Below are 15,097 nucleotides of genomic sequence, written 5' to 3'. Positions count from 1 at the left end.
ATTAATATTATAATCACTTTTAGCAGTATCTTTTTTAATATTAAACTTAATTAATATTAAAATAATTTAATTTATTAATTATTTTCAAACAATATTAGTAGATATTATTGTCATCTAAATTAAATTAAGAATTAAAATACCTAATTTTTTATGCTTGTACTTGTTTAGTAGAATTTAGATGTGAGTTTCCACTACCGAAACAACCATAGAAAACAAATTGCCATCTCATTCACTCTACTTAAAAATTATGAGATAGCAAATGTTTCTAGTAAAGTTATTTCTAGAGTGAAAATGCTCGGCAAATACTATTTATAATTTTATTGTTAATTTTCTAAAGTAGACACTAAAGTCTCATTAACCCTACTTAAGGTACCGTTTAATAGTTTTTCGAGAACGGGTTCGTTGAATTTTTCTATAATACCAGTAATAGAGACGTAAGACCCGGCAAAGAGAGCAACGAGAGACATAATCGCGATGAAGCAGTTCTTCCAGAGAATCCAGTTGAAGTGGCCGAGACCGCGGTCCCACTTGTGAACTGTCTCGACCACGGCTGGAATGAGAAGACCGAGACTGGACAAGAAGATTGCACCGCAAAGACTGATGAATAACTCCAGGTCAGGGAAAGCAGCGGCCAGCGCAACTGCAAGAGAAACAAGAAAATTATGACAGTATTTGTAGTTATGTTGATGACGGTTAAAAAAACATTTTTCCTCTTAAAGACGTCATTAAGACAAAAGAAAATAATACTTGATTATTACGTGTGCTCGAAGTCGTTTAACGATAACTCGTTATGATAACTGTCAATCTTACAGATATGGTAAAACTTGATTTATTAATAAAACGATTAACAGACATCACATAATGTAATTATATTTAAAAAAATAAACATTTAAAATAAAAATAAAATGTTTAACAATCACTTCTAAATATAACTTTACGATGTATTAAGTGGTTTTATTTATAGAATACAATTAAACGATAAAAGTGCAATTGTTAATGATATTTTAGTTTGCTGTCATTATATTATAGCTGTCGCACAAGATTGTGTCCGCGCAGAATTAAAAAAAAAGTCTTAAATATTAGCATGTATTCATCCCTGCCAAATTTCATCGAGATCCGTTGAGCGGTGCTGGAAATGGCTTCAAACAAACATCCATACATCCATACATCTAAACATTCACATTTAAAATATTAAGTAAGATGAAAAGTAAGACTATATGAGAAACTTACCTGAACCAACAACTGCAGCTGTGCGAATTGATATCTGAGTAATGTTTTGATACTTGACAGATATCTTGTGGTGAATCTGTCGCCAGATCATCTCCATGGGTACATAGAACTGCAGACTATATGTGAAGAGGATCGCTAGCGCCATCAGAATCTTTGCACTTTGAGCCAACCTAGAGATTTAAATAATAATTATAAATACAGTAATTTTCCATTATATGGTATAAGTAGCGTGTCTAAGGGTCACATATCGATAACGTCTAGTAAAGAAAATTTGGTATTATACTCCTAATCAACACCTATGTCCCTACCAAGAGGTGTCGAGCCTACCCTAAGATAGGGGTGACTAGGCCATAGTCAACACCGCCGGAAGAGATCGGGTTGGTTACAAATATCTTTGTATTTATTCGCAGATATGTGCAGGTTGCATCACGATGTTTTCATACACCGTAAGAACGTCGGATAAATGTACATATGTAAATCGAAAAACACATTGGTGTATGCGGGATTTAAATCCAGGACCTGCAGATTACAAATAAAGTTAACCCCTGAGCCACGGACGTTTGGTTTTGTACTTATGCTGGTTGGAAATTTATGAGTAAAAATATCATTATTCTTACAATTCGTCTTGTGGTAGATTAAGTGTGACACTTCCACGGACGTCATCACCGAATCTGATGTAGCCAAAGAAACCCACGACGCCGTACAGTCCGATGACAATGGTCATTGCAACGTTGAGCACGCCCGGGCAGCCGAGGAACTGCTCCGGCTTGGCCATCTCGTTCTCCACCGGCATCACCACACCGATGCCTTCCATCGCAAAGATTACAGTACTGAAATCATAAGCAAAGAATTATATTTTGTAGATTTCGTTTATTCTGTCTCTATTTTTGCTACTTTGGAAATTTATGACTTAAATTGCGGCATTGTGTTGCTGCGTTCAAGTCTCTTTGAAATTCACTTGCACAGTTCTTTATTGAAATTTCTCTTAGTTTGGACAAAATTATTTAGAATATCAAAGAAAAATATCGAAAAATTTCTAATAAATATCAAAGACGTTTCGGGTTCTTTAATGTGAATATTGGTAGCCTTTAAGGTAAAACTCGGCACTAAACTAAATAAAAAGTACAAAAAAATATCTTCAAAAGGACGAAATATTATTCTTGTTTAATAAAAAGATTCTCTTTACTTTTATATAGCGACATCAGATGTACACTTTAGGAATTTGTCCCCCTCCTTTTAAACCGCCTTCATATCGATTCTACAACTTTACCATCTGTCTTTTGAACTTACCTCATAAACAGTGGCCATTGTGTAAAACTCGCCACCATCTCTCTTTCAGCCGGGTTGGGAAGATCTCCGAAGATGTAATACATGGTGATCGCGAAACAAATGACGAGCAGTACGTTAGCTATTGCGGAGAATGGTACTAGCCATTTTAAGTTCCGTATCTGACAGATAAGTACCAGAGGTACTAATGTCAGGGCGCAGTATGTCTCTACGGACAATTTGTATTCCGGTGCGTATACATCTAAGACCTGTGGAGTTTAAGATGATTATTATCAGAAAATAAACATGATGACTATTATATTTATCTTTATTCGTACTTTTAGAAATGATAGTTGGAATCCTTTGGCGCGAATGGCGCTTTCATTACAACGTCAAGTGTCAGAATGATTAGTGAGGGGAAATAAACGTCGACATTTTAGTAAGGCTAGTGACAACACTACTAGCACAAGCTAGTACACCGGCAGAGTATCGGATTTTCTTTCTAACAGTACTGATTTTCTATACAAAGTTAGATTTACGTAACTAAACCAGTAGACCAATTTCAATATTTGCTTCCGAGTATTATGAGCGGGTCTTGGAAAGATTAACATTTTTTTGGAGCATTAAGAAAAAAGTTTAACATATAATAACCTTGATGAAACTTGATGAAAATATAAGATTACTTGGTCTCTTAATATATTTTGTGTGTAAATGTAAATAAAGTTTGATCTTACCTCTTTGAAATTCTCAGCAATAAATACAATGTAAACGCAAAGGGCGGCCAAGTAAGTACACGTTAGTGCGTAATCCACGAAGGTCCTGTTGACAAAATTACAAATTTGAATGTTTTACATAAAATTTAAATGAGAAAATTAAAATAAAACATCTAAGAGACGCATATTTAATTATTTCATAAGTTATAAATAATTTATGATTATTCAAAGGGTTATTCGAATTATCAAATGTGAATTCAGTTAAAAATTCACCCGCGGTTTTTCAATTCAAAATAGCGTAGTTTATTTTCTTCTACGTGTGTCTTATTACTTGTGTTAGTTAAAACTTTAAAAATGTATGCTGTTAGCATATAGTTTACACTTTCTCTTTTAAATTTTATTTAAAAGAAACATGTTGAACAATTTTAAATATATAAATAATATTCAAGCTGATTTTTTTACAATTTTTTTTTTCAAATGAATGTCAGTAATAGAAATGGTTTACAAACCTAGCGAAATTAGCCCAAGGTCGTAACGGTTTAGGTCCAAATTCAAAAGCCGCCCCGCAAGTCTCCGCAAAGCCCATTGATGGTTTCTTGGCGTCCACACATACTTCTTGCGATGTTTTCACCTAAAAATAAACATGTCACTTAAAACAATTGCAAATTTTCTCATCACAGATGATTTCATCAAACTTTAATATTAAGCCTAAATGTAACCTTACCGCCTTAGCTATTTAATAGAATTGAATGGACATACACATACGCCTTTAAAAGAGTCTGGCCACCATTCCAACGGAGAAGGAGAGAGCGGAATGGTGCCGTCCAACAAAAAAAGTATTATCCTAGCAGTTAGGAAAAACTGTAAATGTTAGCTAACAATTGTAAATGTAGCTTACATTATTTTTGGAATGTAATTTAATATTTCCTTTTCTTAAGATATTCATATGACATTTAAACACATGTTAAGTATTATAAGTATGTCGATCTTAAAATAGCTTATGCAGTTGTCCTTGTTTTATTTTAATAACAACAATATAATAAAGAATTAAAAGATATTAATAACTTAATTGAGTTAAATAGCAGCAAAATATGATAGGAAAGAACGTAAAAGTAATAAAAACGTTTATAATTTAGAGATTAATGGAATAAAAAGTATAGGTATATGGTCATTGTAAAAAATGGAATATTTATATATTTGTGTACTCGTAGTATTTATGGCAAAGGTTAGCTAACCGAGTGTACATAAAATACGCAACAAATACGAGGTCGCCTTCTTCAAAATGTATGATTATACTTAATACAAATAGTTGATTGCATAAGATACTAGCTGTCGCCCGCGACTACGTCCGCGCGGAATTAAAAAAAAAACTAATAAGTAACCTAGACTAAGTTCTACATATGTGGCAAATTTCATCTAAATCTGTTGAGCCGTTCCAGAGATACCTTCAGACATTCATCCTTCCATCCAAACATTCCCATTTATAATGTTAAGTAAGATATGAAGGGATTGCTAGAACTTATGAACGTACCAAAATATAAACGCAATGCGTACAAATAAATCCAACTACGAATGTTCCAATGCCTCCAACGATGAGTCCTGCATTTTTGAAGGCAGCCGGCATTGCCAGAATACCAGAGCCCAATGAAGATTTCAGTAAGTGCACCAACGACCCAATTGTTCTGCAAATGATTAAAACATTAAGAAATTATTATATTGCGAAGTATAATTATTTAAAGATAAACATATTTTGGAAAAAGTATCGTAGCTAAAATCAACATTGTATCTAAACTTTTAACAGTGGTAGAGCCCGATTTAACATCTTCGCACGATTGTCCCGGCTCGCCCGGTGAAATACCACGACCACACAGAAGACAGGCGTCAAGTGGAAGCAATTCCTCGTTTCCTCTGATGAGTGTGCGTCCCGGAGGCCTTATTTAGTCCTCTTTTCCTTCCCACCCTTTTTCTTATAATAAAAGGATAAGGAGGTGAAGTGGACTTTCCGGATGAGAGGATGCATGGGAAGGGAAAATATTTTTTTCTGTGCATCCTCTTCTCTGTCGATTAAAGGTAGGTATGGGCAACGGTCACTTCGCTATTTTAGCGATTTCAGGTGGCCGCTCGCTCGTTTGCCACCTTATGATAAAAAATATATATATACCAAGTAATATTCTTACATATTAATAAATAAGTTTAGTTTTATAAAACAGTTGTTATTTTTTTGTTGTTACGTGAATGTACATTCCTTTTCAACCTTTAATCTTATAGTTTATATTATTTTAGCAACTTACGTAGAAAAAATAATACTGGCAATTATAGTAATTGTAATGCGAATTAATTTTTATAATTAATTAGTAAACTCAATGTCAAAAATACGAATTTGAAGGAAACCTCTTGAATAAGATTATGGGAAACAGATGACGAACAATATTAGTCACAATCGGGGAAGCGGAATTGATATAAAACAAGGTTCGCGATGACGGAACATTCATCATTGCAAAAATAATAGATTAAATAGCATTGGTTCTTGTAAGCGATGTGGGCCATTAATCTTGAGGCACGATAGACTGCCGCGCGAGTCTTCGAGATACCATGAATATAAAAGAGCAAATTGAAAAAAGCTTTATCTCGGTATACTTAATTATGTTGAAGAATTTTATTTAATCACTAGCTATCGCCCGTGGCTCCGTACGCACGAATTAAAAAAACTTAATAAATATCCTATGTGTTTTTCCATCTATGTCAAATTTCAGCGAGACCGATGAAACCGTTCTGAATATACGTTCTAACAAGCATCCATCAATGCAAACTTACGCATTTATATATTTTTGTATATATTTTATTAGTAATAAATAAGAAATTAGGTAGTGAGAAGTACGGAACATTTTTTTAACATTTCTTAAAGAAATAGAAAAAAACCTTTATTTCAACTCTAAAGAAATTATTTATCACGAAAGAAACAATCAGATAGAAATGAGACAACAGAAAATAAAATATTAAACAATTTTAAGACGCACCTGCGACAAAATTTTCGTTATAATACTTTTAACAAAATTTCTACGATATTAGTAGTAGCAGTATTTTATTAAAAGTCGAAATACTGAAGTACAAAGGAATATACTATTTCCTACTAATATTATAAATGCGAATGTTTAGATGGATGGATGTTTGTTTGAAGGTATCTCACGAACGGCTAAACGAAAAAAATTTTGATGAAATTTGACACACACGTAGAACATCGTCTGGAAGAACACATAGGCTACTTATTATGTATTTATTAATTCCACGGGCGAGTCCCGGGTGACAGCTAGTATTTATATATTTATTCTTTTTATATTAAAACTGGTTCTATTGATATAAATCAATGTGAAATCAGAAAGAATCGTTCTATTTATACATTTTTGACGAGACTGGAATATTCCATAAGATAGAGTTGTTACATTTTTATTACGAATTCAATGAGCCGGATTAATTCACAAAAGTCGCTTGGAGTGATTTAACAGCACGCGAATAAATTTAGTCGATCTCTGGGGACACAATCTAAGTTATTGAAAGCTGTTTACTTATAGAGCGCTTTGTTTTATATGACTAAGGGATATTAGTAAAACATTTTCTAATTATCCAAAAGACTAATGACCCTAACGACGAACAGTCATATGTCTTATCCTTCGTAACGATCGAAAGCCTACGGCCCTTCGCAAACATGGCAACGTAAACCTACGAAACCGGGCAATTTTAATAATAATAATTTCTTAATATGGAACCTCTTCTGTCCACCGCCCTGGGTTTATTATTAACTGAGTTACCTATTAAAAATTGCAAAATAGAGTAAGTGATTTAGTAGAATAAGGATAGCTATTATTGCAGAGATAGATGAGAAAAAGTGTTAACCATAAATAATTTGAAATTTACGAGTATCAGCACAAATAGTAATTTGCGTATGTTTTTGGTTGATTGGCATCCGATATACGTAGGTATTTTTAATGTGTATTTTCTTCACCGTATGTTAAAAGATAAAGTAGAGTACAAAATAATTACGGAACTACTCGAGATTACATTATTTTTTACAATAATTATAAAGATAAATAAGCTTTTAGTATGTTGTACAATTGATAAAATAAAGTAAACCTCAAGGTTTATTTCAACGAGCATATTATATTGCAGTCTAAAAATTTTAACAACAGATAAATTATTATTTACATATAATTATCGTGTTAACATTTGAGACATTACTGTGGGTTTCTGAGTCCAAATTCTCACTTTAAAAATCACATTGTTATCTCTGGGTTGTCAAAGATAATGACAGGGACGATGATCTGTTTTCTACACCGATTTGGGTGTTGGAAACCCACGTATTATAAGTAATTTCCTTCAATTAAGGATAGCATGCATTTTATTAAGTTAAATATTTGTTTTTTAAAATTGTTATGTTATAATTAATTTCCATAAGTTTAAAATAGATGGCGCTAGCTGTCATACAAGACTATTACTCACGAGTTAGGATGCTCTACTTTTCTGTGTTCGAACGGATTGTACGCCTTTTCATTGATAACTTCCTTTGAGCCGAGGCTCAGCGTCGATTGAAAGCCAGGATTTGTCGCCAAATTAGCCCTGAAATAGAGTTACTTTTTATCACAAAAGTCAGAAGAGACATTACAGTTCATTACCATGAGTTGAATATCGAAGAATTAATTGCTTGTTTTAAACATTAAAAAACTTACGTCGAATTGAAGTTGTCCAAGACGATGGAACCTTTTTTTTCTTCGAGTCTCATTGTTATTGGTTTTCTGAAAATAAAATGAAATACTTAAAATAATGATCAACATGAACATTAAGGATCAAGGGTCACCAGAAAAATAAAATAAAAATTCCCCTATGGGTATTAAAAAAAATAAATGGCATTTTTTAAAAACTTAAAAATTTTACACCTTCTGGGGCAATTTTAATTTTCTTTAAAATCTTTGTTAGCTGTATTGTTTTTTTTATTTCGTATTAATAAAGGACTATTGACGATAGCTTAATAGCTGTTTTTTAATGTAGCAGAAGGCCCCAGAAGGTGTAAAATTTTTAAGTTTTTAAAAAATGCCCTTTTTTATAAGCAGAGAGGAATTTTCATTTTATTTTTCTGGTGACCCTTGTGACCACCCCTATCATCCCCTTTCCTATGTACGTAACCTTTTGGGACACCCTGTATACAAACAAGTGTAATATTTTGCAATTCCTAGTTATCTACTAACTTTACTATTTTAAATAAATTCAATACCTTAACTGTTTTTCAAATATTTTGAGGTTAAGTTTTGTAGCATAATAATAACCATAGTTGCATGTGTAATTACATAAGATAAAAAAGAACACTAAGCAAGTACTGGTGTATAATTAGGCAATCAAAATAGTCGTTAGCGTTACTGTTCGTAAAGAGCTTTCTTGGTTTCATGAGGTATTGTCATTAACGCATTTTAACATGCTTAAGAGATATTTGGAAACTGTTAGTATTTCATAACACAAGTACTCTTAAATTTACCACACTTTCCTCTTAATAATCGAGTCACGTTTGCTTTATGCTTGCAAAAAATGCAACGAAGTCAAGACACTGCTTTACAAAATAATAAGATGCTAGATGTGTCTATAAATTTATTTAAAAATATTTAAGTTTGTAATTTGTAGCATAAAGATTAAACATTATTTATTACTATAAAGATTAAAGATCATGTAAAGACATCGAACAAGATAAGTGAAGTTTTTTTGTAAGTCCAAACAAAAATTATATCGCGAATAGTACAAGCATTAAATGAACATTTAATACTTCATTCACAAAGATATCGTTGTATTTCGACTGAGGTCGATTCAATTTACTTATAATTAATTAATTACGATAATAACACAAGAAAGATAATAATTAGTTAATTATACAAACAAAAAAATTGTCAATTAATATCTTATTGGATAAATAAACACTTTAAAAATTAAATTGATTTATAAACAATATTAAAACTTGTATAACTAAACTGGTTAAACTGTACTTATTGCGTGTATTTAAAAATAAAAAGATTTAAATTTAAATTTTATTTTTAGACAAGACATTTCCAGTCTATTTGTAGCCGTGGTAACTTTTGCGATTCTTATAGAATGCATCGTCAAGATAAAGAATGTATACGGCCCTTTTTTGGACACGAATCGTTTCGAGGTTGGTCCATCATTATAGTTTTTGGAGGGAAACCGGTCGACAAAGTCTACCAGCAGATTTCGAAGTTTCGACGTATGCAGGTCGACGCACTTTAAGCTTTGTTGAGAAATCCGTCATTTTTCAAGGCCCACTTACAATCTACCGACGGACGTACGAATAAGGTACACAAGCTTTTCGCAAGATCATTCAAAATATAATTGTATGGTTATATAAAGGCAAATAACGAATAATACGATAAACTTATTCTATGGTCCAATATAATTTACAATGTAGGGATAATTGTAGCAACTTTATTTGAGATAAAATTATTTTTGTTCGAAAGCCAATCTGAATCCGACAAATTAATCCAACTTTATACTAATTACTTTTTGACATTGATTGTTATATTTTAGGCTTAATTGTGTAATTAATCGGAAGCAAATATGATTTCCCAAAAGTAATTAGTGAGTTACCATTAAAATACTGTACTATATTTAATTTGCAAAAAGTTGTTAGCGAATTTATTAAGTCTAGTAAATCAGATTTTTTAATATTTAAGATCTTGAACCGTCAAATGTTAATTCCTCTTGATTTAAGGAGCGTTTTCTAGAAAATAAAGAGAAAGAGTTTTTGATGTTAATTAAATCCATATTGCTTCTTAGCGCGTAGTACTAATAACTTTACTTAACTATCTTAACTTAAACTTATATAAAAACGTATAAAACACTTTATTACTAAACAAGTACTGGAGCTTCATAATTTCAAATACTCAGAAACGGTGATATTATTTGTCGGTTAAATGCATTATGTTATAAGGAAAATTTACATTTTGATTAGTTCGTGTACAGGTACTACGGCTTAGTCATTAATCTCGCCCACTATTATTGAACATGATTATTTATTGATTAGTGTCCAACAATTGAATTTACATCGAACGTAGTGCGTCGGTGGCTCAGGTCAAGCACTTGACTTGCAATCTGCAGGTCCTGGGTTTGAATCCCGCCATGTTCCAATGTGTTTTTTGATTTCCGATTTACATATGTATATTTTCCCGACGTTCTAGGTAAAGGAAAACATCGGGATGCAACCTGCACATATCTGAGAAGAAGTTACAAGATATGTGTGAAGTCCACTAACCCGCACTTGGTCAGCGTGGTTAATTATGTCCTAGTCACCCCTTACTCCTAGGGTAGGCTCCTAGCCCTTTCGGTGGGGACGTTTAGGGATGTGGAGAGAGTCCCACATAACCAGAGTGGCTTTCCCCGAGGCACCAGGTATGCGTAACGCATTCCCCCTCTTAAAAAAAGGTAGGTTAAATCTTACTAAAATTTTAAATATAAATGTTTATATAGATAGATAGATGGAAGGATGGATGTTTGTTTAAAGGTATCTCCAGAACGGCTGCATGGATATCGCTGAAATTTGACATAGATGCCAAGAACACAGGCTTGATTTTTGATTGATTTAATTGAGTTTTTTTTTTACTTCGCGTGGACGGGCGACAGGTAGTGTACAATATAGATTACAAATTCCATTTAAAAATAACGGGGGATAAGCAAACATTATACAAGTTCCTGTTATTACGAAGTATGTGTTATGAGATATTTATCAACACAACGCATATTTTATTCATATAGTTTCACAATTTGTTGTTTGCGGAAGTTGGTTGCTACTCGCGGCATGCGATACAACTATTTGAATTCTTTACATTTCTTATACCAATTAAACTGGTGAACTGCTTTTGATTATAAATAACTAAGTCTGTACGGCTGTGGAAAGATTTACCACAATCATGGGAACTTTTGTTTGGCATTACACATATATAGTTGCGCCATGAACTTATAGTTAGAAGTGAATGTTGAACTAAATATGTTATAATATTATTTTAAACTGAAACGGTTCGAATAAAACATAGCTTAAATATGCAATTATTTTATTTTATTAATTTAAATAACAAAATATATGACGATAGCATTTATTTAAAGTTCTTTTGACGGTAAATTATATTGTAAACAATTAAATTATGTTAGAACAAGTGTTGATATTGTCTTTGCTTTAATTGTTTATTCAAGTGTTCTTCAGTTCATTAAAAACTTTATTAACATATAAATTAATTAATTTCGTGTACAGTTAATAATAAAATATCTTTTAAGATAGTTTTGAAATAACTTATGTGGGAATGTTTCTTGTTAAACTAGCGACAAGACAACTCCTCGTACTTGGTACAGATTCATGGAACTTCAGACGAAGTGTTCAATACAAATTCGAAGTTCAAAATTGAAGTGAGTTTTCCAAGCATGTAATTGAGTGAATTCAATGCACAATCTTGAATTTACATAACAGCACTTCTATTAAATGAGAAATCATCGAAATTTTGATACTTTTTGATGTTCCTTAACAGCAGGATATTACGAAGTCAACAATCGGTGACTTTTATGTGAGGTATTAATTTTTGTTCTCGGATAGTGTATCTGGAGGTTTATAACATCTGATAACATTTCGCGCGGGGTTTGTTTACCCGTGTGTCGAGTTACCCACACGGTTCAACGCGCGTTAAGCGTTGAGCCATCCAATCACTTTTGGTGAAACGAGACGAGACGACCTATTTGCTGGGGTTAATTTGGAACGTGAGAGAATTCGTTGCAATACGCGAAACACCGCGGCTTTAGCTGGCACTGTGTATAAGCATTATTATATTGTAGGGCGGTAGCTTGTCCGGCACTTCGAATGCGTTGAGGATGTTCTAGATTGGTCTTTCTCAATGCTAACTGCTGCTGCACTAAGTAGTCGGTCCATCTGGGTGAAGGGCAACTTACGCTTCAATAACAGACAGACAGACAAAAAAAAAAAATGTTTTTCATGATCAGCGGTTCGAATACATCACGTGTAAGAGATATGTTTTTTTTATATATAGACATTTCAATTTTATTTATGTGTATAGATGTAGATTATAATCCAGTAGCATAGTATAGTATAGTTTAAAGTCAAAGTATTGTATTTTAAAAGTACAGTCAGCTGCTGAAATATCTTAGCACACAAGACATCCAAATATATATGAACTCCTAAAGTAATCAAATATATGATTACAACAAATGTCGTCAAATTAATTGATACATCCACTCTGCACAAATACATCGCCGCGTACACATTGTCAAATATATGAATTCTGGTACCAGAGGTAGATATACGTTTATCAATTAATATTCAAATACTTTGGACAGTAAGTAATGGGGTCGCTTGATTAAATGCGATAGTTGTAACGTCGAGTTAGTTTAGTCAAGGTTTGCATTCACTTAGTTTTGCTTCACTTAAGGACCTATGTTAGAAATATTGCGTCACGGATCACAAGTATAGGTTTTGATCTTATGTAAATGTTGAGGGGTGCTTTTTATTAGTGATTAATGAAATTGACTTAAAATGTTTACATATATTTAAGTCTAGACAAAATTAATAACGAACATATTAAATTAAGTGTAGAGATTGTTTTTATATGTAAAAATAAATTATTTTGAATGGATAAGCTTTATCGTTTTTATTGGCATCAGGTCTCTTGATCTTTACATATATATTTATTATGTACTTTTAAATATATATCTAAAATTATGAAATACTTCGTAAGATATTATTGTTCAAATCGTAGTTTGCCGTGTTCCCATCTATTCTGCATAACGAGTCAGAACTCAGGCCAGGCCTTTAAGTTGAAGTCCATGACTTTTTGCTGGTAACTGGAAACTAATAAGCGTATTAGGCGGTATACACATAGGTAAAAATAAAATTTTTATCTTACACTAATAATGAGATCGAATTTGTAAGATTATAAATTAGCCAATATCATAAATGATCGGTGGCGTGTAAAAGTGGTAATTAATTTTGATATATGTTATTTTATGTGTTATAGTTTGATGTTCAGCACAAACACGGCTGAACAAACAATGTCAAAACTTTAAGTTTTAGAGCAGAGTTTAGTTTGAACTCTGTTTTTAGCTTACTGTAGAGTTTTGTTTAAACTCCGAAGCTGAGAGAGAATAAACTTACTTTACAACAATATCTTGTCTTTGCACACCTCAAATAATTCAAACTATATAAACTTCTTTATTATTAAAGTTACATTTTAGGTATTTAGCACTATTTTAAAGTGAAATTTATCGGGTAAAAATTATTATTCGATTGAGAGGTGAATATTGTATATATGGGTGTATCATTGTGACCTTCTCGTGGTGGAACTGTTTCACCTATTTTGAATTTTTAGGCGTGATTCGATTTATGTTCTTTCCAGTGATAGTAAGTAGAGGTTAATCAAATGAGCTTGTTTCATGTGGCTAGAAAGTTATACAGTAGTGAGTTATATATAAAATTAATAATAACCCAATACTGTTACGGTATTAGATGTTTTTAATAGTATTTATTAGGATTCTATAATTGGATATATTCCAATTTGTTGCCTATAGAAAAAATATGTTATTTATAAATGTTTATTGTGAATGCACCTTTAGGTATAGGCACACTAAACGCGTTTACGTAATACCTTGAATATGGCACTGTTATAATATCCTTCTGGTCTTCTTAATGTAAAGAATTAATTATAAACATCCAACACTTTGACATTTTACGTCAAACGATCTATAAAAAAGGAACGTAGAATATACAATCAAAAGATTAGTTAAATTGAATTACATTTTTGTGCTATTCAAATTTTCATAACTACCAGATAAAAAAATATAACGCGACACGCGTGTGGTTTGTAAACTCAATGGTAATTGCATCAAGGGACAGTGTACAGACGACTTTCTCTTTTATCTGTGGCAATGAGTTTCAAATGCTTCATTTGTTTATTCGATTTCGTTTAACTTAACAGTTTCCACTATCGATACATACATATCAAAACATATTGGCATCCTTTTCATTATCTTAAAAAAAATAGGGATAGTGATATATTTTTTATATGAATATTATGACAGTCGGAGGCCATGTTTAACTCATTTTGAAGCCAATGAAGATACATTTTTCACTTTGAGGTTACCGTCTTTAATACAACAATTGTCGATAACATTAATTTCTCTCTCTCTCTCTCTTATTCGTCGTTACAGTCTTGTCAGACTGGTCGATACACACAATTATTATAAATAAAACATCCAATAATAACTAAGTCATGGATGATAGATAAGACCTTTAGACATTAATTGTATATCTTACTAATATTATAAAAGCGAATGTTAAAGAGCGTCGGTGGCTCAGGGGTCAAGCACTTGACTTGCAATCTGCAGGTCCTGGGTTCGAATCCCGTCATGTACCAATGTGTTTTTCGATTTCCGATTTACATATGTACATTTATCCGACGTTCTTAACGTGAAGGAAAACATCGTGATGCAACCTGCACATATTTGAGAAGAAATTCAAAGATATGTGTGAAGTCAACCAACCCGCACTTGGCCAGCGTGGTTGACTATGGCCTAATCACCCTTAACTCAGGGTAGGCTCCGAGCCCCTCGGTGGAGACGTACAATGAGCTGATGATGAAGATGATGATGATGATGAATGTTCGAATGGATGGATGGACGGATGTTTGATTGAAAGTATTTCATAAAAGGCTGCATGGATTTCCCTGAAATTTGTCATAGGTGTAGAACAAACTCTGGAAGAACACATAGACTACAGATAAGTTCCGTGCGAATGGAGTTGCGGGCGACAGCTAGTCACTAAAATATAAATAATTCAACAAAGTAAA

General features: G+C 32.6%; 1 protein-coding gene across 1 annotated transcript in view; it reads right to left on the bottom strand.

The window, feature by feature from the left end:
- Positions 1-71: 71 nt before the first annotated feature.
- LOC106113525 (proton-coupled amino acid transporter 2) overlaps positions 72-15,097 on the bottom strand; it is a 27,310-nt gene continuing 12,284 nt past the window's right edge. Inside the window, exons 2-10 of the mRNA XM_013306344.1 lie at positions 7,931-7,996; positions 7,704-7,820; positions 4,741-4,891; positions 3,719-3,840; positions 3,231-3,315; positions 2,521-2,765; positions 1,848-2,060; positions 1,231-1,400; positions 72-640 (exon numbers count right to left, since the gene is read on the bottom strand). Coding sequence (XP_013161798.1) covers positions 324-640; positions 1,231-1,400; positions 1,848-2,060; positions 2,521-2,765; positions 3,231-3,315; positions 3,719-3,840; positions 4,741-4,891; positions 7,704-7,820; positions 7,931-7,983 — 1,473 coding nt within the window. The 5' untranslated portion in view covers positions 7,984-7,996 and the 3' untranslated portion in view covers positions 72-323. The remainder of the gene's footprint in view (positions 641-1,230; positions 1,401-1,847; positions 2,061-2,520; positions 2,766-3,230; positions 3,316-3,718; positions 3,841-4,740; positions 4,892-7,703; positions 7,821-7,930; positions 7,997-15,097) is intronic.

This window comes from Papilio xuthus, unplaced genomic scaffold (genome assembly GCF_000836235.2).
Source record: "Papilio xuthus unplaced genomic scaffold, Pxut_1.1 DF828258.1, whole genome shotgun sequence".
Lineage (NCBI taxonomy): Eukaryota > Metazoa > Arthropoda > Insecta > Lepidoptera > Papilionidae > Papilio > Papilio xuthus.
This window is presented reverse-complemented; position numbering and strand designations above follow the sequence as displayed.